We start from the raw sequence: 27,879 nt of genomic DNA on the forward strand, positions 1-27,879 counted from the left end.
ACATCTTGACTGAGGAGCGGGTTCTAGACAAGGCTTGGGAGCTAATCTAGCATCCGAGTTCATGGGGCAGGGAGAGCATGGGAACTCAGGGCTAGATATGTAGCTCTGGAAAAAAATGGCAGCATTGTGGAAAAGGCAACTGCTCGAGACCTTTACAGGAAAACCCTCACACTCAGTGTGGAGCCACAGTCTGATTTATTGGCCATCAACATTGGGCTTCTCTCGCCCCCGCAGGAGACCCAGGACCAGGAGCAGGGTTGGCAGGCCACGCCTGGAGCTCGGTGAACGTGCACACACACTGAGCGAGCGAGGGCTGGAGAAGTGGAATGGAAGAGTCCAGCCATGAAGGGGCTGCAAAGCCATTAGAAATCTGCGGCTCCTCCCCTCCCCCTTCGGTCTACTGTGAGAGATGCAGGATGTCTGGTCCAATGAGGGAAGTTAGGGGCTCCGCCATCAGGCTGATGAGGACTTTGTTTTGTAGCCCTGTGGAATATCCTCTGAGGCCTTTTTCTTCGTCAGTGGCTGGCCACTTCCACTGGAGAGCTTAGGGGATGCTGTAGGCCTGAAGGGAATCCCCAGGGTGAGGCAGTATGCAATGTAGGCAGGAATGGGAATGAGGACGATGACATACAGCCCGACTGTCAGAATCAAGGCCCACATTGGGTATTGTTGAACTGTCTCTTTTGACTATGGAGAGACCATGAAAGGGTATTAACACAAAATTCCTAGGAGAGGAAGAAGAGGTGTGGGAGGGAGAGGGGAAAGGTGAAGGCTAGTGAGCCAATGGCCAGGTCCTCAGCCCACAGGGGACTGGAAGGACCAGAAGGAACCGGAAGATCTGAGAGAGGGTACACTCACAGAGCTGGAGTTCCAGGCTGTGTAGGTGAGGGGCCTTGTACCCATCTGAATGAAGACAGCTATTAACAGGCCTAGCAGCACCACTGGGGACACATAGCACCATATCCAGCCACAGATAGGGCAGATGGGGCGGCTTAGTAGCGCCATCATGTCTGCAAGGAACCTGTGGAGGGACAAGGAATATGGGCGCCAGTCCAGCTTCCCCACCTCACAATCCTGTTATTTTCTGGCAGCTCTGGCCTGCGTTATTTCAGGTCTCCTCTTCTAGTCGGTCTTCTATCCCTCTGCTGCCCAGCACCTCCCACAGGGCCCATACCCCTCTCATTCATCCTGAGATGACATCTGTGATGTGGCAAAGACCTTTCTAGGTGCTAGGTACCCAACCTAAGCCAAGCAAAGAGAATTGAGGCACCGCTAAACCTTGATGACCCAGCCTGTTTTCTTTTCGTCATAACGCTCTGGATTTGAACCAGCAGCCCTTTGGTCTGGGAGGCCAGGCTCCGAGGTCCTCTTCTCTTTTCTGCCTCTGTCTGTCCAGGCTCTGCTTCAGAGCACCTTCCCCACCACTCCTGCCTAAATTTCCATCCTCACCCTCAGTGTCTCCCCTTACTAACAGCTCTGCACCCGGCACACCCACAGGGCTGTCTGCACATCTCCTACAGACCTGGGCTTTGAGAGACCTCAATATGATGAGTTCATCCCAGCACCACAATGGTTTCTGGACAGAGATGTCCTGGCATGGGGAAACTGGCACCAATATACACAGAAAAGTCAGGCACACAGGTGTGCACAGGTGGAGATAAGAGAGTCTCAGAGGCTTGCTAGGAAGCCCGTTTAGCCAAGTCAGTGAGTTCCAGGTTCAAGAAGAGACCCTGTCTCAAAAAGTAAGTGGAGAGCGACTGAGAAAAACACCTGACATGTGTTCACATGCGCATGGGCAGGCACACAGACACCTACACACCTGACACGTGCTCACACGCGCATGGGCAGGCACACAGACACCTACACACCCACACTTGAGTCTCAATAAGTGTTTGGTGGTAGCCATGAAGATGGTTCAGTAGGTAAAGGCACCTGCTGCCCCTGGGATCCACATGGTCGGAGAAAAAACTAAACCCCACAAATGCACTGTGTTAGTCACACGTGTGCCCATAAACATACACTCACCCACAGAAGACAAATGTGGAACCATATGGGGCTGGAGAGATGGTTCAATTAAGAGCACTCATTGCTTTTGTGAAGAATCCAGGTTTGATTCCCAGCAGCCACATGGCAGCTCGCAATTGTCTATAACTCCAGTTCCAGGGCATCTGATACCCTCTTCTTGCCTGCATGAGCACCAGGCACACATGTGGTACACATATACACATACATACACACATACAGGCAAAACATTCATGCACATAAAATAATTTTAAAGTGAGTTAGTGAGGGGGAACAGACTCTAAGGACCATTTGCAAACGCCACTTCCAGCACCTTCTGCCTTGGGGCTACACCACTTGTGTGTCTTGTTAATTACTTCTTCCTGGAGAGAGGGTCTCTGTGTGGGTCACACTGGCTGTGGAGTCACCGAGATCCACCTCTCTCTGCCTCCGGAATGCTGAAATTAAAGCCTGCGCCGTCCTGCCCGCCCTGCCAAGCTTTGAGCTGCTCTCACAAAAGACCTGACACACAGAGACTTAGAGGAAGAAAGATTTACATGGCCTTGACCCTAAGGACCCGTCTTGAAGGAGAAGAAATGACCACAGAGCTGGCTCCATCCATGGTGGCTGAAATATGGAGACCAGAGCAGACTAGAGCGGGGCTGGGTGTCACTTCTACAGGCCTGCTCCAAAGAGCCTCAAAATAGCCCCACAAGACGGACACGGAATATTCAAACACTTCAGATCTGGACAGCACAGGAGAGAACCCTGGGTTGGAGGCTGACCCTGCTGCCCTGTTCCCCTCCAGTCCTGAGCTCCTGGCTCGGGCCCCTCTCCTACCACATCTTTCTTTCTTTCTTTGGTTTGGTTTTGGTTTTTTGAGGTAGGGTTTCTCTGCATAGCCCTAGCTGTCCTGGAACTCACTCTGTAGGTCAGGCTGCCTCAAACTCACAGAGATCCCCCTGCCTCTGCCTCCTTAATTCCACCATGCCTGGCTTCTCTCACCACATCACGCTAGCCCGAATCACTACTGGCTCTTACTTGTAATCTTTCACAGCTCCCAGTTCCCCTCCTTGGCTCTGCTTGGGCCTCCAGGGCCACCAGAAGTGCCTTTATAAAATATATGTATGGTGGTGCATACTGTTAGTCCTAGAGCTTGGGAAGTGGTGGCAGACAGACCCCTCTGTGAGGTCAACGTGGTCTATAGCAAGTTCTAGGACAGCCAGGAGCATATAGAGAGACCTTGACTCTAATTTGTTTTTAAGCTGATGATGGTGCTCCCTACTGAAACCATTTAGTGTTTTGTGATACACACTGCACACAAAGCTAGGTCATATCATGGTTTACAGGGTCCCATTTTCTGCCCCCAATCTTCTGATTCTATTCCAGCTTGCCTGGATCCCTTGTTCCTTCAAAGCTTCAAGCAGGATATTTCCTCTGGTGTACACACACGCAGGAACACTCACACACATACATATACATGCACACCACATACACATTAATCATGGCTCCTCCCTTATTTTACTTAGGAGTCTTCAGACACATTACCCTACCATCAAGGCCTTCTTTACTACCCGTCCGAACCACACACACTGTCTCTGGACCAATGGCCTTTGGTTTCTTGTCTTTTGTTCTGTGCGCATGGACGGGAAGAGGGAAGCTAGAGCGGGACACCAGCAGCTCCCGCTGCTGCCCTGCTCACTGAGCCTGAAGCTCTACTGTCTGGCTGTCAAGGCCCTGGTGCCCTCTGCTTTTGCCTCACGGGGCTAGAATGGGTGCCGCCATGACCACTTATGTGGGTTCTAGGAAGAGAACGCAGACTCGGATGCTCGCACACCAAGGACTTGACCTGCTGAGCCTCCTCCCAGCCTCGCTTGCCATTCATAGGCTCCGTGTCTGTCAGTGTTGCTGCCGTGTGTCTATACCACTAGAAAGTAAGGTCCTGAACAGAGTGCTAACCTGGCTTTATGCAGGGTCCCTGTCACTAACAGGCCACTGAAGCACATGAAACACACAAAACTCTGGTAAACAAACGTTCCTCAGAGGCCTTGACATTAAGGGTCCTTGTGACACTCTGGCGTGACATTAGACACAACAGGAAAGCTGTCAACCCTCCCAAAAGATCCATGCTCCTGGGGGCCTGGCACGGGCCCCCTTCACCTCTTGGCCCTGTAGGCCCAGGCTACAGCAAGGTTTTCACACAAGACGATGCTGATGATGGGCAGGACGATCCAGTATTCACTCAGCAGCCAATAGTAGTAGATGCCTGAAGATTGGATGAAGAAGAGGCCACACAGGAACATCACCACGGAAACACCCACTGGAGGAAGCATTAGGCCTGTGTCAGGATCAGAGGTCTGGGAGAAGATGGGACTAAGGGGAGATCCTAAGCCAGGGCTGGTGTTAGGGCTGCGGGAGAGCAGGGTCAAAGGTGGAAGTACCTGTAAGAATCCTTGGCTGTCTCCTGAAGAAGGGGAAGGTGTCCTGGAGCGGGGTGATGATGCCCAGCATGAACGTCACCATGGCACACAAACTCATACTCAGCAGCAGCAGAAAAAAGAGCACAGTCCAGAAGAACGACCCAGGGAGCAGAGAGATGACCTCCGTGAAGGTCAGGAACATGAAGCGGGGGCTCTCCTCAATCTGCTAGGACAGAGAAGTAAAGTGCCTTCTCCACCTCCTCTCAAGGCTCACGCAGCAGGACCCCGCCCCTGCAGTCCGGGGAACGGGTTCTGTCTACTGCGATTGCCCTGCATTTCCTACATTACCCACATTTCTCTCCGGGACTAGTGAGAGCTGCACTCTGTGGGGCAGAGCGGGCTCTCCAGCATCTCCACTGACCTTCAGAAAATGCTCCTGGATGTTGCATTCGGGCACCTTGCTGAGGACGGTGCTCCTCAAGGGTGGCGGGAGGCGGTCGAGCCAGGAATTGTAGGTGGAGGTGGGGTTTTTCGTCAGGGTAGGGGGCCGCACCTCAGGAGGTAGGATCCCCTGGGCTACCAGCATCATAAGTTTCTCTGTGTTCCTGAGGGTGGGTGAATTAGAACCGTCAGGCCCTTGGCATACTGTCCTTCCCTTGCTCATCTTACAGATGAGAGAGATCTCGAGTCCAATATTACTAACGGTTAAGGACAGCCTGCCGTGAAGTCTGGAGGATGCCCACTTTCGGGGGCCATGAAGAATGTATGCCCTTGGGGAGCCCGGACTTCATAGGGATTCGTGGGCCTAGTCTTCACCAGCTTTTCTGAGACGAGTAGGGAAAAACCTTCTAAGCCCTACACTTCTGAGAACAGGGAAGCTTCCTTCGACTGAAGCCTGAAGCGTGTGACAGTCCCAAGTTGTACTAAGTCAAAGAACTGTTGTTACCTTGACTCTGACCAGAGCCCTTGCCAAGAGCAGGGAGCAAGCTTCGTGAAAGTATGATCGTGTCCTAGAAACTAAAACAGGATGCTCTTCTGGAGACAAGAGAGCTACATACTTAGACTAATAGTCTCATTGCAAATCATTTGAGCTGAAAAATATTTTTAATCTTTTGTAATTATTTTATTTTATTTTATTTTGGTTTTTCGAGACAGGGTTTCTCTGTAGCTCTGGCTGTCCTGGAGCTCACTCTGTAGACCAGGCTAGCCTCCCCAGGGCTAGGACTAATGGTATCTAGCACCTCCCGGTTACCTATGGTTTATTTTAAAATCAGCTTTTGGTTGTTTTCCTTTGTTTACTAATTTTGTTGTCTATTTTGTTTATTTATTGCTCTTGTTTTTAATGCCCTTGCCCTCGGGGGCCAGAAAAATGACTCGGCAATTAAGAACATGTACTGTTTCTGCGCCAGCACCCATGTCTGGCAGCTCACAGCTGCCTGTAACTCCAGCTCTAGGGGATCTGATGCCCTTTGAATCTTGTGGGCACTGCACTTACATGAACTATAGTCCTGACACATAATTTAAAAAACAATAAAAATGAATCTTTTTCTCTTTTTTGAGACAGGAAAATGAAAGTGAAATTCATTCACCTCTCTGTGGTCTTGATTGGCCTAGCTTGCTATGTAGACCTGGTTTGCCTTGAACTCACTGAGAATCTCCTACTTCTGTCTCTGGTCACCCAGCCTAGCGTGCTTGGAGTCAGCCAGGGCTGTGGTGGTGATAGAAGAAAATGACAGCCATTTGTGGTCTACAGTGAGATGTACCCAGGCCCTTTTCACTATATATATATATATATGTATATATATACATATATATATATACATATATATATATATAGTTTTAGTTTTTAAGATGCCTTTATTGTATTTTATGTGCATGAGTGTTTTGCCAGCAGAGGGTGGCAGAGTCTCCAGAACTGGAGCACAGGTAGCTGAGAGCCACGGTGTGTGTCGTGGGAACTGAATGTGGGTTCTCCGCAAGAGCAGCCAGTGCTCTTAATCACTGAGCTACCTCTCTAGCCCTCCCTTTCAAATATTTATTTACTGGCTTTTCTGAGACAGGATCTCCCCATGTAGCCCTGCCTGTCCTGGAATTTACTGTGTAGACCAGGCTGGCCTTGAAGCTGTGATTCTCCTGACTCTGACTCTGCAGGACCTGGTAGGACCTACAGCTCTAGGCCTGGCTTAGTCTTTAAGATTTTAACAGCCGGGGGGGGGGGGGGAGGAGGAAAAAAAAGATTTTAACAGCCTAGGGTTGAGGTGAGGTCCTCTGGACTGGGGCTTTGGAAAGAGACTTCTTGGAACTTGGTCCTGTGGATAATCAGAGTCAAAACTTGTGCTTTAAGTTACAGCTAAGGCTGCCTTATGGATACAACCTAGTGGAAACTTCAATTGGCCCCTTCTTTTGTTCATTTGCTAAACACCCTTCTGCGCTTTCCCTGCCCCTGGGAGGACTGGCAGCAAGTGTCTGGCTCACTGTGACATTGATGGTGGGGCCTTTCTCATGTCATGTGTACATAGTGAGCTCTAGGACAGCCAGAAAGAGAGACCCTGCCTCAAAATATCAAAAAAACAAAAGGCACAGGGTACGCGCGGGGAGGGGGTGCATGGGGGATGTGGGGAAGGGGATATTTTGGTGTACCACTGTTTATTTTTCATATTCATTTATTCAGTGCATATGTAGATGGAGAAGGCAGAAGAGGCATCAGATGCCCAGGAGCTGGAGTTACAGGCAGCTGGGAGCCTCCCAACATGGTGCTGGGATTCGAACCCGTGTCCTATGGAACTGTTATTAGCTGCTGAGTCATCTCTCCAGCCCCTTGATAATAGTTCTATCCTTGAGCCGGGCGGTGGTGGCACACGCCTTTAATCCCAGCACTCGGGAGGCAGAGGCAGGCAGATCTCTGTGAGTTCGAGACCAGCCTGGTCTACAGAGCTAGTTCCAGGACAGGCTCCAAAGCCACAGAGAAACCCTGTCTCGAAAAACCAAAAAAAAAAAAAATATTTCTGTCCTTATAAGAAGATCAGCCAGGTGGTGGCGGTGCACGCCTTTAATTCCAGCACTTGGGAGGCAAAGGCAGAGGCAGGCAGATCTCTGTGAGTTCGAGGTCAGCCTGGTCTACAGAGTTCCAAGACAGCCAGGGCTACACAGAAAAATCCTGTCTTTAAAAAACAAACAAACAAATAAACGAAAAACCCAGCCTAACAAAACACAACACAGCGGTCATCAAGAAGCTTCAGTGGGTAAAGGAGAGGTGGGTACAGGCCTGGTGACAGTCCCTGGAACCAACGTGAAGGTGAAGGGCAGCACTGTCCTCACAAAGAGTCTTCTGACCTCCACATGTGGGCCATGACAGTCCATCCCCCACATCAAGTTCATACTCCAATACTAGCCACACAGCTAAACAAATAACACAAATATATTATTATATGTATGCATATCAGACTTGCAAAATTAAGTGGTCCAGCCAAGTTGAATAAAGTGCTGTGCAAACAGAGAGCTGACTTCTCCCGTTTCCCTGCTGGAAGGGTAATTCTGATTAAACCACTGTGGCCCTCAGACACGGAGCAGACCCTGTCCAGCTTCTAAGGCTTCATCTGCCTTGTGCATGTGTAAGCTCTGCATCCTCGAAGTCCACATTTTTTTTTAATTTTATTTATTTATTTATTAAGTATACAACATTCTGCCTCCATGTGTGCCCGCACGCCAGAGGAGGGCGCCAGATCTCAGTACAGATGGTTGTGAGCCACCATGTGGTTGCTGGGAATTGAACTCAGGACCTCTGTAAGAGCAGCCAGTGCTCTTAACCACTGAGCCATCTCTCCAGCCCTCGAAGTCCACATTTTAGGACTCCCTGGTGTGTCCGTGTGACTAGACACATTCTGTACTAAACAAGTACAGACCGTTCCCGACAGTGAGGCGATGGCAAACACCTGTAAGCCTAGCAGACAGCAGGCTCAAAGAGAAAGAAAGCTTGTGCGCTCCAAGGCAGTGTGGGCTGCAAAGGGATGCTGGCCCGAAGCAAAACCAAACTTCTGTGCAGTACAGGAAGAAATCTCCTCCCAGCGGCAATGTGTTTGGGCTGTGCCGTCCTGGGGTGATTTCTGTCTACAGGGAGACACGGTGGGAATGGGTAAGCGCAAGGGCACATTACATGAGGGATGGAGCGGCTGCAGGTTAGCTCTGAGGTCTTCGAGGAACAGCTGCATCTGCCATGCAGAACTCTGCGTAAGGCCAGGAGTGCATAGGTGCCATGGGGCTAATTTCTGTGAACCTGAACAGAAACACACCAAGGGAGGATCACAGGACTCAGGAAGCTAACCGAACTTGGGGGACACTGGAAGTCCCGAGAGGTCCAAGACACATGAGACCCCTCCCCAAGGTTATGCACACAGCCACAATTGCTGGGGAGACGACTCTTCCCAGAACTGCCAACAGGAAGTCCAGGGAGCTGCAGGGATGTAAGGTGTCACCCACACGTGGCTCTCCAGTCACAGTGTTGCCTTGAAGCCGCTTGCTTTCCTGTAGGTAAGCCCTCACCATGCTCCCACGGGTGACCCAGTGTGCCATCGCCTCCAGCCAGACCTGGGTGAAACCCTCTTGGCTCAGTTCCCTGTCTAGGGTGAACAAATATCTGTGTACATACTCGGGAGAAGTCACACAACTCCAGCTTCCAGAAGAAAATGACAGCCGTTTGTGGAGATTGGGGTTACTAGGGAGAAATGCAACTCAGGTTTGCCTTCTCTGGAAGGCCTTTCTGATTCTCTCAGGCTCAAGGAAAAGCCCTATCTCCTCTCAGCTCGTATTACCAGGCACCAGAAGTTTATGGCTTAGTATTCCATTCTTCACTCCTCCTCTCAAGGCTGGAAAAAGCAATAAAAGCAAGAAAGGCACTGACGAACCAATCCAAGCTCCTGTGATGGCAAAGGGCACTTCATGGGTGGCACCAAGCTATGTTGACAGCAGAACAGCAGGATCGGGCTCCAGGTCTCTCACACAGTAGGGTGTTTACAGCTAATCAGAGTGTGCTATGTAATCAAAATGACATGGGGGCCAGAGAGAACGTCAGCCATCAAAGAGCACTTGTTGTTCTTGCAGAGGACCCAGATTCGGCTCTCAGCATCCATACTCTGACTCACAGCCGTTGGTAACTTGTTTCAGATCTGACACCCCTCTCCTGACCTCTGTAGGCAGCAGGTCTACCCATGGTGTACATAGTCTATGCAGGCAAAACACGCACACACAATGAATAAACAAATAATAGACTCTTTAAAGGGATAAAAATAACGACAAGTGCTGGGCATGGTGACACACAGCTGCAAGCCAAGCTTCGAGAAGTAGGAGGAAGGAGGATCAGGAGTTCAAGGCTAGCCTGGGCTAGATAGGGAGACCCTGTCTCAAAACACAAAACGTCCTCAGGGATCTTTGTTGTCACCACAAAGAAAAACTAAGGTCTGAGGTGACAGTGTGGTCAATATGCAATGTACACATGTATCGCAATGTACCCCATGAACTCATGGGATTGGAATGTGTCAATAGGACCAAGACAAGAGGAAGAGCTGCAGGACTGTGTCAGCCAGGAGAGAATCCTGTTCCCTAACCTTTTGGAGTTTAGCTTTACCAGATGGGCAGAGAACACTAAGTCTGGAACCCACAGCTCAGGGCCTGCGGAGGAAGCAGATGTCCGTGGATGGCTCTGAGAGGTGAACACAGATGCTGTTCTCTGTGTGAGTGACCTTTGCACACCGGCCATTCTTAGCGTCTGCTAGCACGTCAGCTCTGAGGTGGCCGTTGGCAACCTCTGGCACTCTCTAATGTTCTCAGCTAAGAGGAAGCAGAGCTTTTAACCTCCCTGAAGTTGAGATGTGAGGATGGGTTATGAAGCCACCTAGGTTAGACTTAATCAGGAAACTGGCCTTACTTCTCACAGCAGCGATGTGTGGTTATGGTGGCCCAGAAGCCCAGGATCGAGAGGATGAAAGGCATGATGAACAGCAAGGTGAGCATCTTGATCAGGACCATAAGGAAGGCGTCCCCCAGACAGTTGTTGAAGTCAGGCATGTATGAGGACAAGTAGACGATGGGCCCAAAGCCTAGGCCCATGTCTAATATGACCTGGACCCCTGCTTGGGACCACACGATTGGGTCGTAAATGCTTGCCACCTGAAAAGGAGAGGCGGGTACAACAGGGACGTCAAGATTTGGGAAGGGACATCGTCTCTCGAAGGGAGGAGGTACAGGAGACAGCGGTAGGCAGCTGCGCTGCTCTGCAGAAGGGCCTCACCTCGAGAACCAGCAGGTGTTTCAGCCCATACACTGTGCCCTCCATGTGCAGAGTCCGGAAGAAGAAGCAGAAGATGATGAGATAGGGAAGCAGCACCAGGACATTCAGAACCTGCGCATAGTGCAGCATGTCAATAGGGACTCGTCCTTGTGCATAGCTCAGGGCTGGGGTAGGGCTCAGAAGAGTCTTCATCCAGGCAAGGAGCTTGCAGGGGTAACTGACCAGGCGGGAGAAACAAGCTCATAGCCCTTGAGAATGCCAAAGGCCCAGTGCGACTCACCTTCTCCAAGGACTTGATCCCATTCATTATGAAAACACAAACGAGACACCAAGCCAGAAAGAGGCATATGCCCAGGTTGAAAGCTACAGGCCCTCCGTCCTCTATTCTGTCTGAGGCTTTCAGGGTCTGCCGGTACCAAAAGTACGTGTAGGATGTTGCCTGCTCACATTCGGGATCTGGGAGGACATGGCTTTGGACAGGCCTGCTAGACATGACAAAGCCTCCCTCTTCACCCCCTGCAGCCCCCTGCTCTTTGTGTTGTCCTCCGATTCATGCCCCTCCTTTCTATTTTCTCCTCTTCCCAAGTCTCTTCGTTTCTCCACCTCTCCTTCCTCACCAAAGCTACTGGAGTTCCTTTGAAAGGGACAGTGCTGCCATGGAACAGTGAAGTAGAATATGTGGCTCATGTAGAAGAGGATCCAGGAATTAAACAGATTCTTGTAGGTGTTGATGATGAAGCACACCTGGAAAGCAGGGGAGATATGTCTGGGAGGAAGAGCAGGGGCAGGGAGTGAAGGGTGAGGAGCAGCTGTAGGGGCAGGCTTGGGAAGCTTGGGGCTCCTCACCAAGAAAGCGCTGTATCCCAGTCCACCAAACCAGGGACCCAGGGTCTTCCACAGGTCAATGCTGGCACGCTGTACCCTCTGGCCAACGGCCATCTCCAGGAAGAGCAGAGGAATTCCAATCCAGAACAACATTATGGTGTACATTATAAGAAAGCTGCCTGTGGAGAGAAGGCAGAAAGACTCTGAGAGCCTCGGGCCCACAGAGCCTGTCCTTCCTCACCAACAGCAGCCTCCCTCGGGCCACGGGCTTGAGGCTTGCTGGCTCCACAGTCCATACTGGTCACGCTCCTTATTCCTAGAGGTCTCAGACGCCTAGTTCCCCTCAGCATCCTCCTGGTTATCCCGCTGGCCTATGCTTAAAACCCCGCACTTCTGCTTCTCCTGACCCTGGGTCTCAGAAACATGGTTTCTATTGCTCTCCGGCATCCAGACCCCTCACAGATGTTATCACTGGGAGCCAGGGCAGCCTCACTTCTCTGTGCCTCTTGGGTTCCCAGACTTACAGCCTCCTTTGTGAAGCCACTGTGAGACAAAGCGCCAGAGCTGAATCGGCATCAGCAGGTAGCTCACCATGGCCAGGATGAACTTAAGCTTGCTGGACCAGAGCTGGCGGGGAAGGAAGACGTCACTCTCCTCCCTGCTCATATATCTTGTCTCCTCTGAGGTTGTCACAGTCGCTTCTTTTGTGGCACTGGGCTTAGGTTGTGGGCCACCTCTTACCTGAGCCTCCAAAGCATGGGTCTCCCATGCCCGAGCCTTTGCCACCCGGGTTTCTGAGACTGCGGCCTGTGTTTCCCAGGCTGATACACACCAAGTTAGGATCCCACCTCCCCATTCCTCAGCGTTCGACTCCAGCTCGGAAAGACTTGAGACTGTGGATAAGTTTTGTTCCACCAACGACTCTGAAGCCTTTATTGAGGAAGACTCTGGAGGCGCTTCCTCTAGAGAAGCTTTTGCTTTGGCGAGGGGAGGGGCCCCTTCCCCTTTCTCCGTGGACCTGAAAATCAGAAGCCACAGATCTTAGAAGAAACCAGGGCTCAGTGAGTTCCAAACTCTCTCAAAGGAGAATTTCATTTCTACGCTCTCCACTTACTGACATTCAAAACACATACATCACAAACACCACATACATGCCATGCAAACACATATCACCCAAACAGGCCCTACATATAGCATACAAACACATTGTGTGCCTTAGACAAACACGTATCACATTCTCATATTCTGCACACAGGCACCACACGTGACACACACTCACCACACGTGACACACACAGGCACCACACGTGACACACACACCACACGTGACACACACACGCGCCACACATGACACACACGGGCACCACACGTGACACACACAGGCACCACACGTGACACATAGGCACCACACGTGACACACACATGCACCACAGATGACACACACGGGCACCACACGTGACACACACGCACCACATGTGACACACACGGGCACCACACGTGACACACACGGGCACCACACGTGACACACAAGGCACCACATGTGACACACACAGGCACCACACGTGACACACGCACGCACCACAGACGACACACATGGGCACCACACGTGACACACACGCACCACATGTGACACACATGGGCACCACACGTGACACACACGGGCACCACACGTGACACACACGCACCACATGTGACACACACAGGCACCACACGTGACACACACGGGCACCACACGTGACACACAAGGCACCACATGTGACACACACAGGCACCACACGTGACACACGCACGCACCACAGATGACACACACGGGCACCACACGTGACACACACGCACCACATGTGACACACATGGGCACCACACGTGACACACACGGGCACCACACGTGACACACACGGGCACCACACGTGACACACACGGGCACCACACATGACACACACAGTTACCACATGTGACACACGCACACAGGCATCATCACCCTCACACACATCACAAACACATGCACGCATGTACTATATCCCACATCCATACCATACCAACATGTGCCATACACACAAGCACCTCCCACAAATGCCTTAGCACACTCACACATAAACATGCTCGTGTACACATATGCACCATACCCACCCACCACACACACATTTCTTATATGATTTTTTGACTTCTTCAAATGTTTTAACACAAAGGACAGGGGTTGGGGGAGCTACAGTTAAGAGGCAGAAAGGTGGGAACCACACTAAGGATTTCTGGATATAGAGGTAGACACCCTCCAAAGCTCACAGTGGCTTCCACTAGAAACCTCAGTCTTCAAGAGGCTGAGGCAGGAGGACTGACTGACTTTGAGGCCAGCCCTGGGCAATAGAGAAGGACAGGTAAGGAGGGAGGAGGGGAAAAGGGAGAGAAGGAGGAAGGGGGGGGCTCTTCACAGTGGGCTTTGGTTTGCTGGTTTGTAAGAAAGGGGCTTCCTACGCAGCCCAGACTGGCCTGGAGCTGGTGATGCCCCTGCCTCTGCCATCTAAAGAAAGGCTTAGAAATGCCTGCTTTACCTCTGCAAGCCTTCCCCAGCTGTCCGCGCTCCAGCTCAGCTCCTACAGTCTCAGAGGAGCCTGACCTGCCTCTGTCTCAGAGGGCAGCTGCTCCCACCTCCCCACCCCTCATTTCTTCACTGCCTTCCTCTCTGCCTCCTGCTCCTCCCCCAACTCCCAAGCCAGAGGATGGTTCTGCACCTCATGTCTGGGGCCACTGTCCTCTTTGATCCTTGTGATCCCGCCACTCTGACCTTTGTTGGTTCTTCAAATGCTCCACAGGACAGAGGACCAGAAATGTGCTGGGAAGGGAAACAGAAGTCTGTGAAAGAACAATCGCTGACTCGAGCAAGAGGCGTCAGGTTACTGGCGGTGGCTCAGCTTTAAGGCGCTTGCTACTCAGAAGGAGGATCTGAGTTCAATCCCCGGGACCCACATAAAGGCCGGGCATGGTAGCATGTTTCCATCCCAGCATTAGGCAGATGGAGATCGAATCCAGCCTGCCCCAACTGGTAAAACGCTGTCTTGTGAAACGAGGTGGACAAGTCCTGAGGAAACACACGAGGTGGTCCTCTGGACTACACACAACTCTACACACACACACACACACACACACACACACACATGAACAAATACATACACACATAAACACATATACACACAAAATCATCAATGGTTGCTAATACAAGATGGTCAAAAACGGAATGTCGTGTCCTCCTGACATGATACACCAAGAACAAAAATGAATAGCCAGAATGTATGTAGTCATGAGGAAAATCAGGTAACCCCAAATGTAGGAATACTTTATAAAAAAAATAACTGGTTAAGGGCTGGAGAGATGGCTCAGAGGTTAAGAGCATTGTCTGCTCTTCCTAAGGTCCTGAGTTCAATTCCCAGCAACCACATGGTGGCTCACAACCATCTGTAATGGGGTCTAGTGCCCTCCTCTGGCCCGCAGGCATACACACAGACAGAATACTGTATACATAATAAATAAATAAATGTTTAAAAAATAAAAAATAAATAACTGGTTAATTCTTGTTTAAAATATCAAATCAGGACCCATGGTCCTGCTAGCCTGAGTTCAATCCCCAGGACGCACAGTGGAAGGAGACAACAGACACCTTCAACTTGTCCTCTGACCTCCATATTTTGCTGTGGCATGTGCACATATATACACACAAAATAAATAAATAAATGTAATTTAATTTTTTTGTTGTTGTTTTTTGAGACAGGGTTTCTCTGTGTTTTCTGACTGTCCTGGAACTTGTTCTGTAGACCAGGCTGGCCTCGAAGTCAGCCCCTCATGGAACCTTCTCTAAAATTGATTGCATACATACTCAGTAACAAAGCAAACCTTCACAGATACAAAAAAATTGGAGTACCCACTGTGTCTTATCGGATCACCATGGAGTAAAGTTAGAATTCAACAATACTACTCCCAGAAAGCCTACAAACCCTGGAAACACTACATAAGGGGATCAAGGGGTTCAAATTGGAAAGGAAGAAGTCAAACTTTCATTATTTGAAAATGATGTGATAGTGTACATTTACGATAGACCCCAAAAACTCTACCAGAGAACTCCTACAGCTGATAAATATCTTCAGTGATGTGGCAGGATACAAGATCAACTCAAAAATATCAGTATCCCTCCTATACACAAAGGATAAAGAAGCTGAGAGGGAAATCAGAAACATCACCTTTCACAATAGCCACAAATAACATAAAATATCTTGAAGTAACACTAACCAAGGAAGTGAAAGACCTATTTGACAAGAAACTAAGTCTTTGAAGAAAGAAATTGAAGAAGACACCAATGGAAAGCTCTCCTATGCTCTTAGGTAGGAACAACATAGTAAAAATGGCAATTCGACCAAAAGCAATCTATAGAGTCAATGCAATTCCCATCAAAATCACTACACAATTATTCACAGACCTTGAAAAAACAATAATCAACTTCATATGAAAAAACAAACAAACAAACAAAAAAACAAGAGGATAGCCAAAACAATCCTGCACAATAAAGGAACTGCCAGACTTACCATCCCTGACATCAAACTCTATTACAGAGCTACAGTAATGAAAACAGCTTGGTATTGCCATAAAAACAGAGATGTTGACCAACGGAATCGAATTGAAGACCTGGATATTAATCCACACACCTATAATCACCTGATTTTGACAAAGAAGCTAAAAGTATACAATGGAAGAAAGAAAGCATCTTCAACAAATGGTGCTGGCACAACTGGATGTCAACCTGTAGAAGAATGAAAATAGATCCATATCTATCACCATGCACAAAACTCAAGTTCAAATGGATTAAAGACCTCAATATAAATCTGACCACACTGAATCTGGTAGAGGAGAAAGTGGAAAGCAGCCTTCAATGCATGGGCACAGGAGACCACTTCCTAAATATAACCCCAGTAGCACAGACAATAATAGCAACAATAAATAAATGGGACCTCCTGAAACTGAGAAGCTTCTGTAAAGCAAAGGACACGGTCAACAAGACCAAAAGGCAGCCTACTGAATGGGAAAAAAATCTTCACCAACCCCACATCATACAAAGGACTTATCTCCAAAATATATAAAGAACTCAAGAAATTAGACATAAAAATTTTAAATACCTTAATTTTTTTAAAAAAAAAAGGTGTACTGAACTAAACAGAGAACTCTCAACAGAAGAATTTCAAATGGCCAAAAGATACTTAAGGAAATGTTCAACTTCCTTAGCTATCAAGGAAATGCAAATCAAAAAAACTCTGAGATACTATCTTAGTCAGAGTGGCTAAGATAAAAAATACCAGTGATAGCTTATGCTGGAGAGGATGTGGAGTAAGAGGAGCATTCATCCATTGCTGGTGGGAATGCAAACTTGTGTAATCACTTTAAAATCAGTGTGGCGGTTTCCCAGAAAATTGGGAGTCAACCTACCTCAAGATCCAACATTACAGCTCTTTTGGGAATATACCAAAAGATGCTCAATCATACTACAAAAGCATTTGTTCAACTATGTTCATAGCAGCATTATTTGTAATAGCCAGAACCTGGAAACAACCCAGGTGCCCCTCAATGGAAGAATGGATAAAGAAAGTGTGGCACATCTACACATTACTCAGTGGGAAAAAAACAATGACATCTTGAATTTTGCATGCAAATGGATGGAATTAGAAAACACTATCCTGAGTGAGGTAACCCAGACACAACAAAACGAATATGGTATGTACTCACTCATAAGTGAATACTGGCCATAAACAAAGGACGTGGAGCCGATAGTTCCTGATCCTAGAGAAACTAAGTATTAAGGTGAATCTAAAGAAAAACATATATAGATCCACCTGGAAATTGGAAGCAGACAAGATCATCAGACAAAATTTGGGAGCATGGGGGCAGGAGATAGAAGGAAGGGAAAAGGGGAGGGTTAAGGAGAACTTGAGGAAATGGGATGGTCGAGATGGAGGAAGGACAGAGATGAGAGCAAGGAAAGAGTTATCTTGATTGAGGGAGCCATTATGGGGTTAGCAAGAAACCTGGCTCTAGAAAAATGGCCAGGAATCCACAGGATGATTCCAGCTAAGACCCTAAGCAATAGAGGAGAGAGTGTCTGAGCTGGGCTTGCCCTGTAGTCAGACTGATGAGTATCTTAAATATCACCATAGAACCTTTGTCCAACAACAGATGGGAACAGAGGCAGAGACCAGCATCAGAGCACTGGACTGAGCTCCCAAGCTCCAGTTGAAGAGTGGAAGGACTGAGAGTATGAGCAAGGAAGTCAGGACCATGAGGGGGTCATCCGCTGAGACAGCTTGTCTGAGCTAATGGGAGCTCACCAACTCCAACTGGACTGGGAGTGAACGAGCATGGGATCAAACTAGTCCTTCTGAAGGTGGTTGACAGTTGGGGCAGATTGAGGGGCCACTGACAGTGGCACTGGGATTTGTCTCTACTGCATGTACTGACTTATCAGGATCCTATTCTCTTTGGATGTATACCTTGCTCAACCTAGATGTAGTAGGGAGGGCCTTGGACTTTCCACAGGGCAGGGTGCCTTGCCCTCTCTTAGAATAGGAGGGGTTGGGATGAGAGGGCATGTTGAGGAAGTGGGAGGAGAGTGGGAGGAAGGAGGGAGTGGGAATTTGGATTGGTATTTTTTTAAGTAATAAAATAAAATAAATGATTTTAAAATATTAAAAAAATGGAAAGCGGCCAACTGTGGTGGCCCATACCTTTAATCCCAGCACTGGGGTGGTAGGAGCAGGCAGATCCTATGAGTGCAAGATCAGCCTGGGATACAGAGAAAGTTCCTCAACAGCCGGAGCTACATAGTGAGACCCTGCTTCAAAAAGAGAAAAAGTAAAATGGAATTCATAACAGTAACAATAGAGCATCAAGAGAAGATTGGAGAGATGGCTTCGTGGTAAGAGTGTTTGCTGCTCTTGCACAAGACTGGAGTTCCGCTCCCATCACCCACGTCAGGCAGCTCACAAAGCTGTATCTTCAGTGCCAGGGAACCCGATGGTCACTTCTGGCCTCTGACGGTTCCTGCATGCACATGTCATTCACACTCATAGACATAAAAAAATAAATTTACAAAGAATGTTTTAACATGTGCTCGATGTTGTTAAAGCTCAGTAGGAAGTCCAATCTAATCACAGGGAAATGCTGCTGCTCACCGCCCGGGCTAAAACAATAACAACTCTATGCGTTCACACAGTGTAGAGCAGCCGGAGAGACCCTTCTCCGTCAGTGCGAGAGTACAGATTGTGAGGATCATTTTGAAAAACTATTTGGTAATATTAAACACGCAGAGACACTATCACCTAACCATTTCTGGTGCTGCGGTAAGGTTTACAGCTAGTAACTACCCGCCTACTGGGGCGTGGCCTCATAGACTATTTACCCGGATGCGAGCGCAGCGGGCCCTTCTCTCCTCCGCCTGGGCCCCCTTTTGCTGGTTCGGTTTGTTTGGGATCTCATCTTCATCCATCGTTCAAGCAGAGAATCCTGATTTGTAAGTTTTTTTTTTTTTGGTTTTTCGAGACAGGGTTTCTCTGTGGCTTTGGAGCCTGTCCTGGAACTCGCTCTGTAGACCAGGCTGGTCTCGAACTCATCTGATTTGTAAGTTTTACCCCTTAATAAATGACTGTCTATTTCTTAGTTCTGAGCTAGTGTGGGATTCCTTTTCTAAGCGTCCAATAGTGTGTCCCTTAAGCCTTCATTAGTGCAGCCAACTGAGACTACAGCCGCAGGAACAGTGATAACGAACCTATGGTGGTCCTCCTTTGATGCCACACACCATTCTAAATGCTTTATACCCAGCGAGGTAGATAGTATTATCATGTTACAGAGGTGCAGGCCGAAATGCAAAGCAACCACACACATTTCCCAAGAGTGTGGTTCTCGTGAGGAAGACAGTCAGGATGCCAGGAATAAGAAGGCTCTTAGCCAAATGCAACATTCACCTTCTCATGAGGATGTTCTCGTTGTACTTGATTGCCATAAAGCAGAAAACCACAAACATGAAGCCTGTTGTGGTGGCACACACCTTTAGTCTCAGTCCTTGGCAGGGAGAGGCAGACAGACCTGAGAGCAACGCCAGCCTAGGCTGTCCAACACAGATGTCAATCCATAGTGAGAAAATTAGAAGAATACTTTATTCTTTTAATAAATTATAAGATTGGAATAGAGGAAGTACAGATTCAATGCAATACCCAGCAAAATTCTTCAAAGACCTCGAAAAAACGGTACTCAACTTCATATGGAAAAACAAAAAACCCAGGATAGCCAAAACAATCCTGGGCAATAAAAGAACTTCTGGAGGCATCACAATCCCTTCTTCAAACTTTCCTACAGAGCTACAGTACTAAAATCAGCCTGGTATCGGCATAAGAACAGACAGGAGGACCAATGGAAGACCCGGATATCAATCCACACATCTTCAAACACCTGATCTTTGATAAAGAAGCAAAAAAATATCAATTGGAAAAAAGAAAGAATATTTAACAAGTTGTGCTGGCATAACTGGATATCAACATGTAGAATGAAAATAGACCCATATCTATCACCATGCACAAAACTCAAGTCCAAATGGATCAAAGACCTCAACATAAAGCCAGCCACACTGAACCTTATAGAAGAGAAAGTGGGAAATACACTTGAACGCATTGGCACAGGAGACTACTTCCTAAATATAACCCCAGCAGCACAGACACTGAGAGAAACAATAAATGAGACCTCCTGAAACTGAGAAGCTTCTGTAAAGCAAAAACTACAGCCTACAGCCTGCAGAATGGGAAAAGATCTTCACTAACCCCACATCAGACAGAGGACTGATCTCCAAAATATACAATGAACTCAAGAAATTGGACACCAAAATCACATAATCCAATTTAAAAAAAAAAAAAGGAGTACAGACCTAAACAGAGAACTCTCAACAGAGAAATCTAAAATGGTTGAAAGACAATTAAGGAAATGTTCAACATCCTTAGTCATCAGAGAAATGCAAATCAAAACAACTCTGAGATTCCATCTTACACCTGTAAGAATGACCAAGATCTCTCTCTTTTCCATCTTCCTCACGGAGAGGCAGCTTCGCTTCTGCCTCCCTCCCCACTTCTCTGTTTCCCCCCTTCTCTCTCTCCCTCTCTCTCTGTCCCCCCCTTCACCCTTCCTCCTCCATAACCCCCTGAATAAACATTCAACCTCAAAAAAAAAAAAAAAAGAATGACCAAGATCAAAAACACTAATGACAACTTATGCTGGAGAGGTTGTGGGGAAAGGGAACACTTCTGCATTGCTGGTAGGAATGCAAGCTGGATGTCAGTGTGGCGATTTCTCAGAAAATTTGGAAACAACCTTCCTCAAGATCCAGGAATACCACTTTTGGATATATACCCAAAGGATGCTCAATCGTGCCACAAGGACATGTGCTCAACTATGTTCATAGCAGCTTTGTTTGTCATAGCCAGAACCTGGAAACAACCTAAATGCCCCTCGATCAAAGAATAGATAAGAAAAATGTGGTACATTTACACAATGGAGTACTACACAGCAAAAAAAAGAACAACAGCTTGAATTTTGCAGGAAAATGGACGGAGCTAGAAAACATTATTTTGAGTGAGGTAACCCAGGCACAGAAAGACAATTATCACATGTACTCACTCAAAGGTGATTTTAAAACAAAGCAAAGAAAGCCAGCTTACAAATCACAATCCTAGAGAACTTAGACAACAATGAGGACACTAAGAGAGATTTACATAGATCTAATCTACATGGGAAGTAGAAAGTAGAAAAAGACAAGATCTCCTGAGTAAATTGGGAGCATGGGGACCTTGGGGAGGATTGAAGGAGGAGGGGAGAGGAGCAGAGAAAAAAATATAGAGCTCAATAAATATCAATTAAAAAGGTATAATAAAAAAGAAAAAGAAAAGGGCAATGCAGAGCAAATCAGAAAAAAATAGAGGAAGTATCTGGGCGGTGGTGGCACAAGCCTTGAATCCCAGCACTCGGAGGCAGAGGCAGGCAGTTCTCTCGAGTTTGAGGCCACCATTGCCTACATAGCTAATTCTAGGACAGCCAGCGCTACGCAGAGAAAGAAAGCCTGTCTTGAAAAAAATAGAGGAAATATAGCTGTTGCCAATATAAATTAATCTCATAATTTGGAGCAGCAACAACAACACTGAGGGCTGAGGAGAAGCCCTCAGTACAAGCTTGAGGACCTGAGTTCACATCCCCAGAATCCAGGTGAAAGAAAACAACAAATAAAACTAGAAGGAATGGTATGATAGAAAGCTATCCTAGTACTGAGAGGGGAGACAGGGGTCCTGTGGGGAAGCAGTGAGATGTCTGTTGGGCAGCTAGTCTAGCTGAACCCATAAACTCCATCTGTCTCAAAAAATAAGGTGAAGTGTGACAGCCGGCACCTCATATCAACCTCTGGCCTGCAAACATGAGCGTGCACACACATACTTACATATTCTCTCTCTCTCTCTCTCTCTCTCTCTCTCTCTCTCTCTCTCTCTCTCACACACACACACACACACACACACACACAATCACCACTACCAACAACAACAATTAACAAAATCAGAAATGAAAATAAGGACACAACAACAGACACCTAGGAAATCCAAATCCAAAAAATCATTAGGCCATACTTTAAAAATCTGTGCGCCACCAATTTGGAAAATCTAAAAGAAATGGATAATTTTCTCAATAGATACCACTTATCAAAGTTAAGATCAGATAAACAATTTAAATAGATCCACAAACCCTAAGAAAATAGAAGCAGCCATTAGAAGTGTCCCAAGCAAAAAAGCCCAGGGCCAAGTGGTTTTAATGTAGAATTCGGAGACTTTCCTAGAAAAGCTAACACCAATACTCCTCAAATTATTCCACGAAACGGAAACAGAAAGAACACTGCCAAATTCATCTTATGAGGCCACAGTCACACTGACACCCAAACCACAAAAGAGTCAACAAGTAAAGAGAATTACAGTTCAATTTCCTTTATGAACATGGATGAAAAAATATTCAGTAAGTACTCAAAAACCAAATTCAAGAACACATGAGAAAGATCATACACCATAACCACGTAGGCTTCACCCCAGAGATTTAGGAATAGTTCAGCATATAAAAATCAGCCAATGTAATCCACCATATAAACAAACTATTACAAGGTCATCTCACTAGATGCCAAAAAAAGCTTTTGACAAAATCAAACACTCTTCATGATAAAAGTCTTGGAAGAGCAGCAAGTGTTATTAGCTGCTGAGTCATTTCTCCAGCCCCTTGTTAACACTTTTATTTTCTTAAGATCAGCCAGGCGGTGGTGGCACACGCCTTTAATCCCAGCACTTGGGAGGCAGAGGCAGGCGGATCTCTGTGAGTTCGAGACCAGCCTGGTCTACAGAGCTAGTTCCAGGACAGGCTCCAAAATCACAGAGAAACCCTGTCTCGAAAAACCAAAAAAAATAAAAAAAAAAAGTCTTGGAGCGATCAGGGATACAAGGGACATACCTAAACATAATAAAGGCAATATATAGCAAGCCTATAGCAACATCAAATTGAATGGAGAGAAACTCAAAGCAATTCCACTAAACTCAGGAACAAGACAAGGCTGTCCACTCTCCCATACATATTCAGTGTAGTGCTTGAAGTTCTGGGAGGAGCAATAAGAGAACTGAAGGATCAAGAGGACACATATTGGGAAGGAAGAAGTCGAAATATCACTATTTACAAATGATAAGACAATATACATAATCAGCCCTAAAAATTCTACCAGGGAACCCCTACAGTTGATAAACACCATCAGTGAAGTGACTTTATACAAGATTAACTCAAAACTATCAGTAGCCCTCCGATATACAAATAGGCTGAGAAAGAAACCGAAGAAACAACACCCTTCACAACAGAACTCAAATATTACAAAATACCTTAGGAAAACTCTAACCGAGCAAACAGAAGACTTGTATGACAAAAACTTGAAGGATTTGAATGAAGAAATTGAATGCAATATCAGAAGATGGGCAGATCGCCCATGTTCATGAATCAGTAGAATTAACATGGTAAACATGGCCACCCTACCAAAAGCAATTTCCAGAGTCATCAAATTCCAACACAAGTCTTTTTTGTTTGTTTATTTGTTTTTTGTTTTTTCAAGACAGGGTTTCTCTGTGTAGCTCTGACTGTCCTGGAACTAGCTCTGTAGACCAGGTTGACCTTGAACTCACAGAGATCCATCTCCTCTGCCTCCCAAGTGCTGGGATTAAAGGTGTGTGCCACCACTGCTCAGCTTCAGCACAATTCTTTACAGACCTTGAAAGGACAATACTCAACTTCATATGGGAAAGAAACAAAAAATCCGATGTTGGGATAATCTTTTTGTATACTGTGTAAAGATGTGTCTCTGTTTTATCTCACCTGCCTAAGACACCTTCTGATTGGTTTAATAAAGAGCTGGATGACCAGGGCTGGAGAGATGGCTTAGAGGTTAAGAGCACTGTTCTTCCAGACGCCCTGAGTTCAATTCCCAGCACCCACATGGTGGCTCACAACCATCAGTAGTGAGATCTGGCGCCCTCTGCTGGTGTGCAGGCACACATGCAGACAAAACACTGTATGCATACTAAATAAATACATCTTTACCAAAATTAAAAAATAAAAAGCTAGATGACCAATAGCTAGGCAGGACTCCCAGACAGAGATAGGGAAAGAATCTGAGGTGAGAGATTCATCAACCAGATGAGGAGGAAATCAGATGGACAGTCCTGAGGAGAGATAACAATCCACATGGCAGAATCCTGGTAATGGAAGATATGGAGCCTGAACCATTCATCTTCTGTAACCTGGCAAGGCTTTCAATGGTGGAACTGAGACACTTCCAGCCTCAAAGCCTTTGACCTACAATTTGCCCTGCCTGCAAGATGAGCTGGGGCAATGGTGGTGCAGAACTTGTGGGAGTGGCCAACCTATACTGATGATCCAGGAAGCTGGATAGAGTCAAACACAACTGGCTAAAAAAAAAAAGACTCAATGAAACGATTCCTGATGATGTTCTGCTACACTGGCAGATCAGTGCCAAGCCCCGCTGGCATCAGAGAGGCTTCTTCCAGCAGCTCACAGTAGCGGGCACAGAGACCCACAGCCATTCATTAGGCACAAAGCAAACCCAGCTTGGACATCTCCATCAGGTCCCTCCCCTTGCAGCTCAGGAGAAGGGGAGGAGGAAATGTGGGAACCAGAGGGTTTGAGGACACTGGGAGACCTGGCCTGCAGAATCAGCTAAGCAGGGCTCATGGGGGCTCACAGAGACGGAAGGGGCAGTCACTGAACTGCATGGACTCTCGCCAGTTCCTCTGCATAGATGTTAGGGTCATTGGGTTGGCGTTTGTGTGAGACCCCTGGAAATGGGAGTCGGGGTGTCTCTGACTCTTTTTGCTTGCTCCTGGGACCGTCTTCCTGTACTGGGTTCCTTCATCCAGCCTTGACAAGAGGGTTCATGCCTGGTCTTATTTCATCGTTTTGCTGTTTTCTGTTGATGTCCCTGGGAGGCCTGCTCTTTTTTGGGGGGAGATGGAGGAGCAGAGTGGATCTTGGGAAAGTGGGGGAACTGGGAGAACTGGACGGAGGGGAAGCTTCAGTCGGGTTGTATTTTATGAGAGAAGAATAAACTTAAATCATTTTCTATCATTACTTCTTTTTTGGGGGTGGAATCTTCTTTGAGGCGGGGTTTCTCTGGGTAGCTGTCCTGGAACTTCCTATGTAAACCATGCTGGCACTGAACTCTGAGATCTGCCTGCCTCTGCATCCCGAGTGCTGGGATTAAAGGTGTTTCCTTGTTTCCACTTTTTCTTTGAGGATGAGAGTGGGATGAACAGAGAAAAAGAGTTTCTTAACGCATATAGAAGTTAACCAAGTTGAATCCTGGGAAATGTAGCTTATTTGGTAGAGTGCTTGCTCAGTGTACACAACGCCCTGGGTTCTAGCCTCACCATTGCTCAAGAGCAGGCGTGATGGCCTGTGCCTGTAATCACAGTACTTGGGGGATGGAGATGGGAGAACTTGAATAAAGACCTTTGTTATCCTTAAATACACAGCAACTCCTAGGCCATCTGGGCTACTTGAGACCCTATCTCAAAAACTAATCGATTTGGGGCTAACAAAATAATTCAGTGGGTAAAGGCTCTTGAGGCCAAGCATGGTGATCTCGGCTCAATTCCTGTACCCACGTGAAGAAAGAAGAGAACCGACTCCCACACGGTGACCTCTGACCTCACACATGTGCCAGGACACATCCCACAGACTCACGTCCACACAATCCTCAGTCAATACATGCAAAAATCTTTTAAAGTTAAGTATGTTGTGGAAGCAGGAGGCTTACCTATGGCAAACAAATCTTCATTACTACTAGATATTTTGCTCATACCAAAAATGAGACACACCTCCAATTAAAAAAGAAAAGTTAGGTTCTCAAAATCTATGATGTTAGCAGTGGCCCTGACTCTAGTGCATCAGATAATAATAATTTAATAATTTAAAAATAATTTAATAACAGGTGAGTCGTGTAATAAGGGGTAGATTTGCCTTTCTTGAAGACATTCAAAACCGGCTGCTACAGAATAGAATATTCGTTTGACTACATAAAGGTGTGTTGCTTTTGTTTATGCTGAATTTTTTAAACTTATTTATTTATTTATTTATTATGTATACAATATTCTTTCTGCGTGTATGCCTGAAGGCCAGAAGAGGGCACCAGATCTCATTACAGATGGTTGTGAGCCACCATGTGGTTGCTGGGAATTGAACTCAGGACCTTTGGAAGAGCAGTCAGTGCTCTTAACCACCGAGCCATCTCTCCAGCCACCATGCTGAATTTTTTAACTAAGTAAGGATGTGTTGTTATCTCTCCTTGCCTGCCTAAGGCACCTGATTGGTCTAATAAAAAGCTCACTGGCCAATAGCTAGGAAGAGCAGGGGATAGGTGGGGCTGGCTGGGAAAGAGAAAAGCAGAGTCAGTCAGTCAGCTAGGAGCCAGCCTGCCAAACGTGGAGGAAGCAGGGACGCAGGATGGAGGTATGCAGATGAGGTAAATGAGCCACATAGATTAATAGAAATGGGCTAACTTAAGTTAAAAAAAAAAAACTAGAAAGAAGCCTAAGCTAAGGCCAACCGTTCACAGTTGATAATAAGTTGCCATGTCCTGATTTGGGGGCTGGTGGCCAAGAACCCCTGCTACACCCAGCAGAACTGAAAACAAGTTCTCTGAAAAATTCAGTCAGCTGGAGCTCTCGGTGACAGAACTGAGCGTTGGATTTGATTCTTCGTTTACTTTATTTAACCATTTCTCTGTTTAGTACTCGGACCTTGTAAGTGCTAGGCAAGCAGTCTCCCATCGAGCTAGCCACAGCCTCAGCTCCAGGGTTGAGCTCTGGCCAGCTGACCACTTCTGATACCCTCTGACCTCCTGCCATGTCGTGCTGGCCCTTAAGCCTCCTCAGAAACACCCCTTCCATTCATGTTACCTCCTTTCCCGGAACTATGGCCTCGGAAAGAAAAGCAAGCTGGTGTCCTGGCTCCTCCAAAACTGGAAATGGCTGTGCCCAACAGGCTGGAAATGAAGCCGGGCTTCACCCGAAAGACCAGCCCTGAAGGGCAGTGGCGGCTGTGGGCGAGCCCTGAAGAGGCTGACTTGCCGGCTCACCTCGAAGAGGCAGGCAGTTTTCTGCGTTCGGAGGGAGAAGAGGCGCGGTGACCCTTGACCCCAGGACTCCCTCCCTGCACCCTGTGGAGAGCCGGGGACTGCAGAATGGCTGCCCCTCACACCGACCTGGCTGGCTCCCCTCGCCCAGGCTCGGGATCCCTGGTAAGCTCTCCAGGGGCTGATGAGGTGAAAGGGACTCAGCGGCCTGGGCTGGAAGCCTAGCTACCTCCCCAGTCCTCGCATGAGGCCGCTCCCACCTCATGAGCCCACGAGGCCTTTCCGGCCTTCCGGCCGTTTGGTGCATATACGCCATTGCTGCCCTCGCGCCTCCTCTGCAGACAGGCAGTCCCTTTCCCTCTCGGCCTAATACCCCATGTGACAGAAATGGTGCGCTGCAAGTCTTGACCCTCCTCTCATTTATTCCGTGTGAATCTCAAACCGCTGATATTTGCTCTCTGACACTCAAATATTTACTATACTTGCTACTTTGAGTAGCAGAATCAACATTCACCGCACCTGGCCGATAGGGCTCTAAGGATAGCTGCTGAGAACTGAAAGCGATCAGATGGGACACCGGTGGAGAAGGGAACTCGCCGCCCCGTCTGATCATTGCGGTCCACC

At 47.5% G+C, this 27,879-nt stretch overlaps 1 protein-coding gene across 1 annotated transcript; it reads right to left on the bottom strand.

Annotated features, from left to right (window-relative positions):
- Window positions 1-453: 453 nt before the first annotated feature.
- Window positions 454-27,868, bottom strand: LOC121463436 (orphan sodium- and chloride-dependent neurotransmitter transporter NTT5-like). The gene is made up of 13 exons (XM_041675700.1): window positions 27,775-27,868; window positions 19,520-19,583; window positions 12,054-12,547; window positions 11,551-11,708; window positions 11,322-11,448; window positions 10,985-11,160; window positions 10,705-10,815; window positions 10,342-10,583; window positions 4,843-5,026; window positions 4,443-4,644; window positions 4,162-4,321; window positions 859-1,021; window positions 454-687 (listed from the first exon to the last, which is right to left on the bottom strand). Exons 1-13 carry the CDS (start codon window positions 27,866-27,868, stop codon window positions 454-456), a joined length of 2,409 nt encoding a protein of 802 aa, XP_041531634.1.
- Window positions 27,869-27,879: the final 11 nt, after the last annotated feature.

The sequence above is a fragment of the Microtus oregoni genome, unplaced genomic scaffold, assembly GCF_018167655.1.
Source record: "Microtus oregoni isolate MIOR12 unplaced genomic scaffold, Mior012 000000F_ref0000247, whole genome shotgun sequence".
NCBI classification, from domain to species: domain Eukaryota; kingdom Metazoa; phylum Chordata; class Mammalia; order Rodentia; family Cricetidae; genus Microtus; species Microtus oregoni.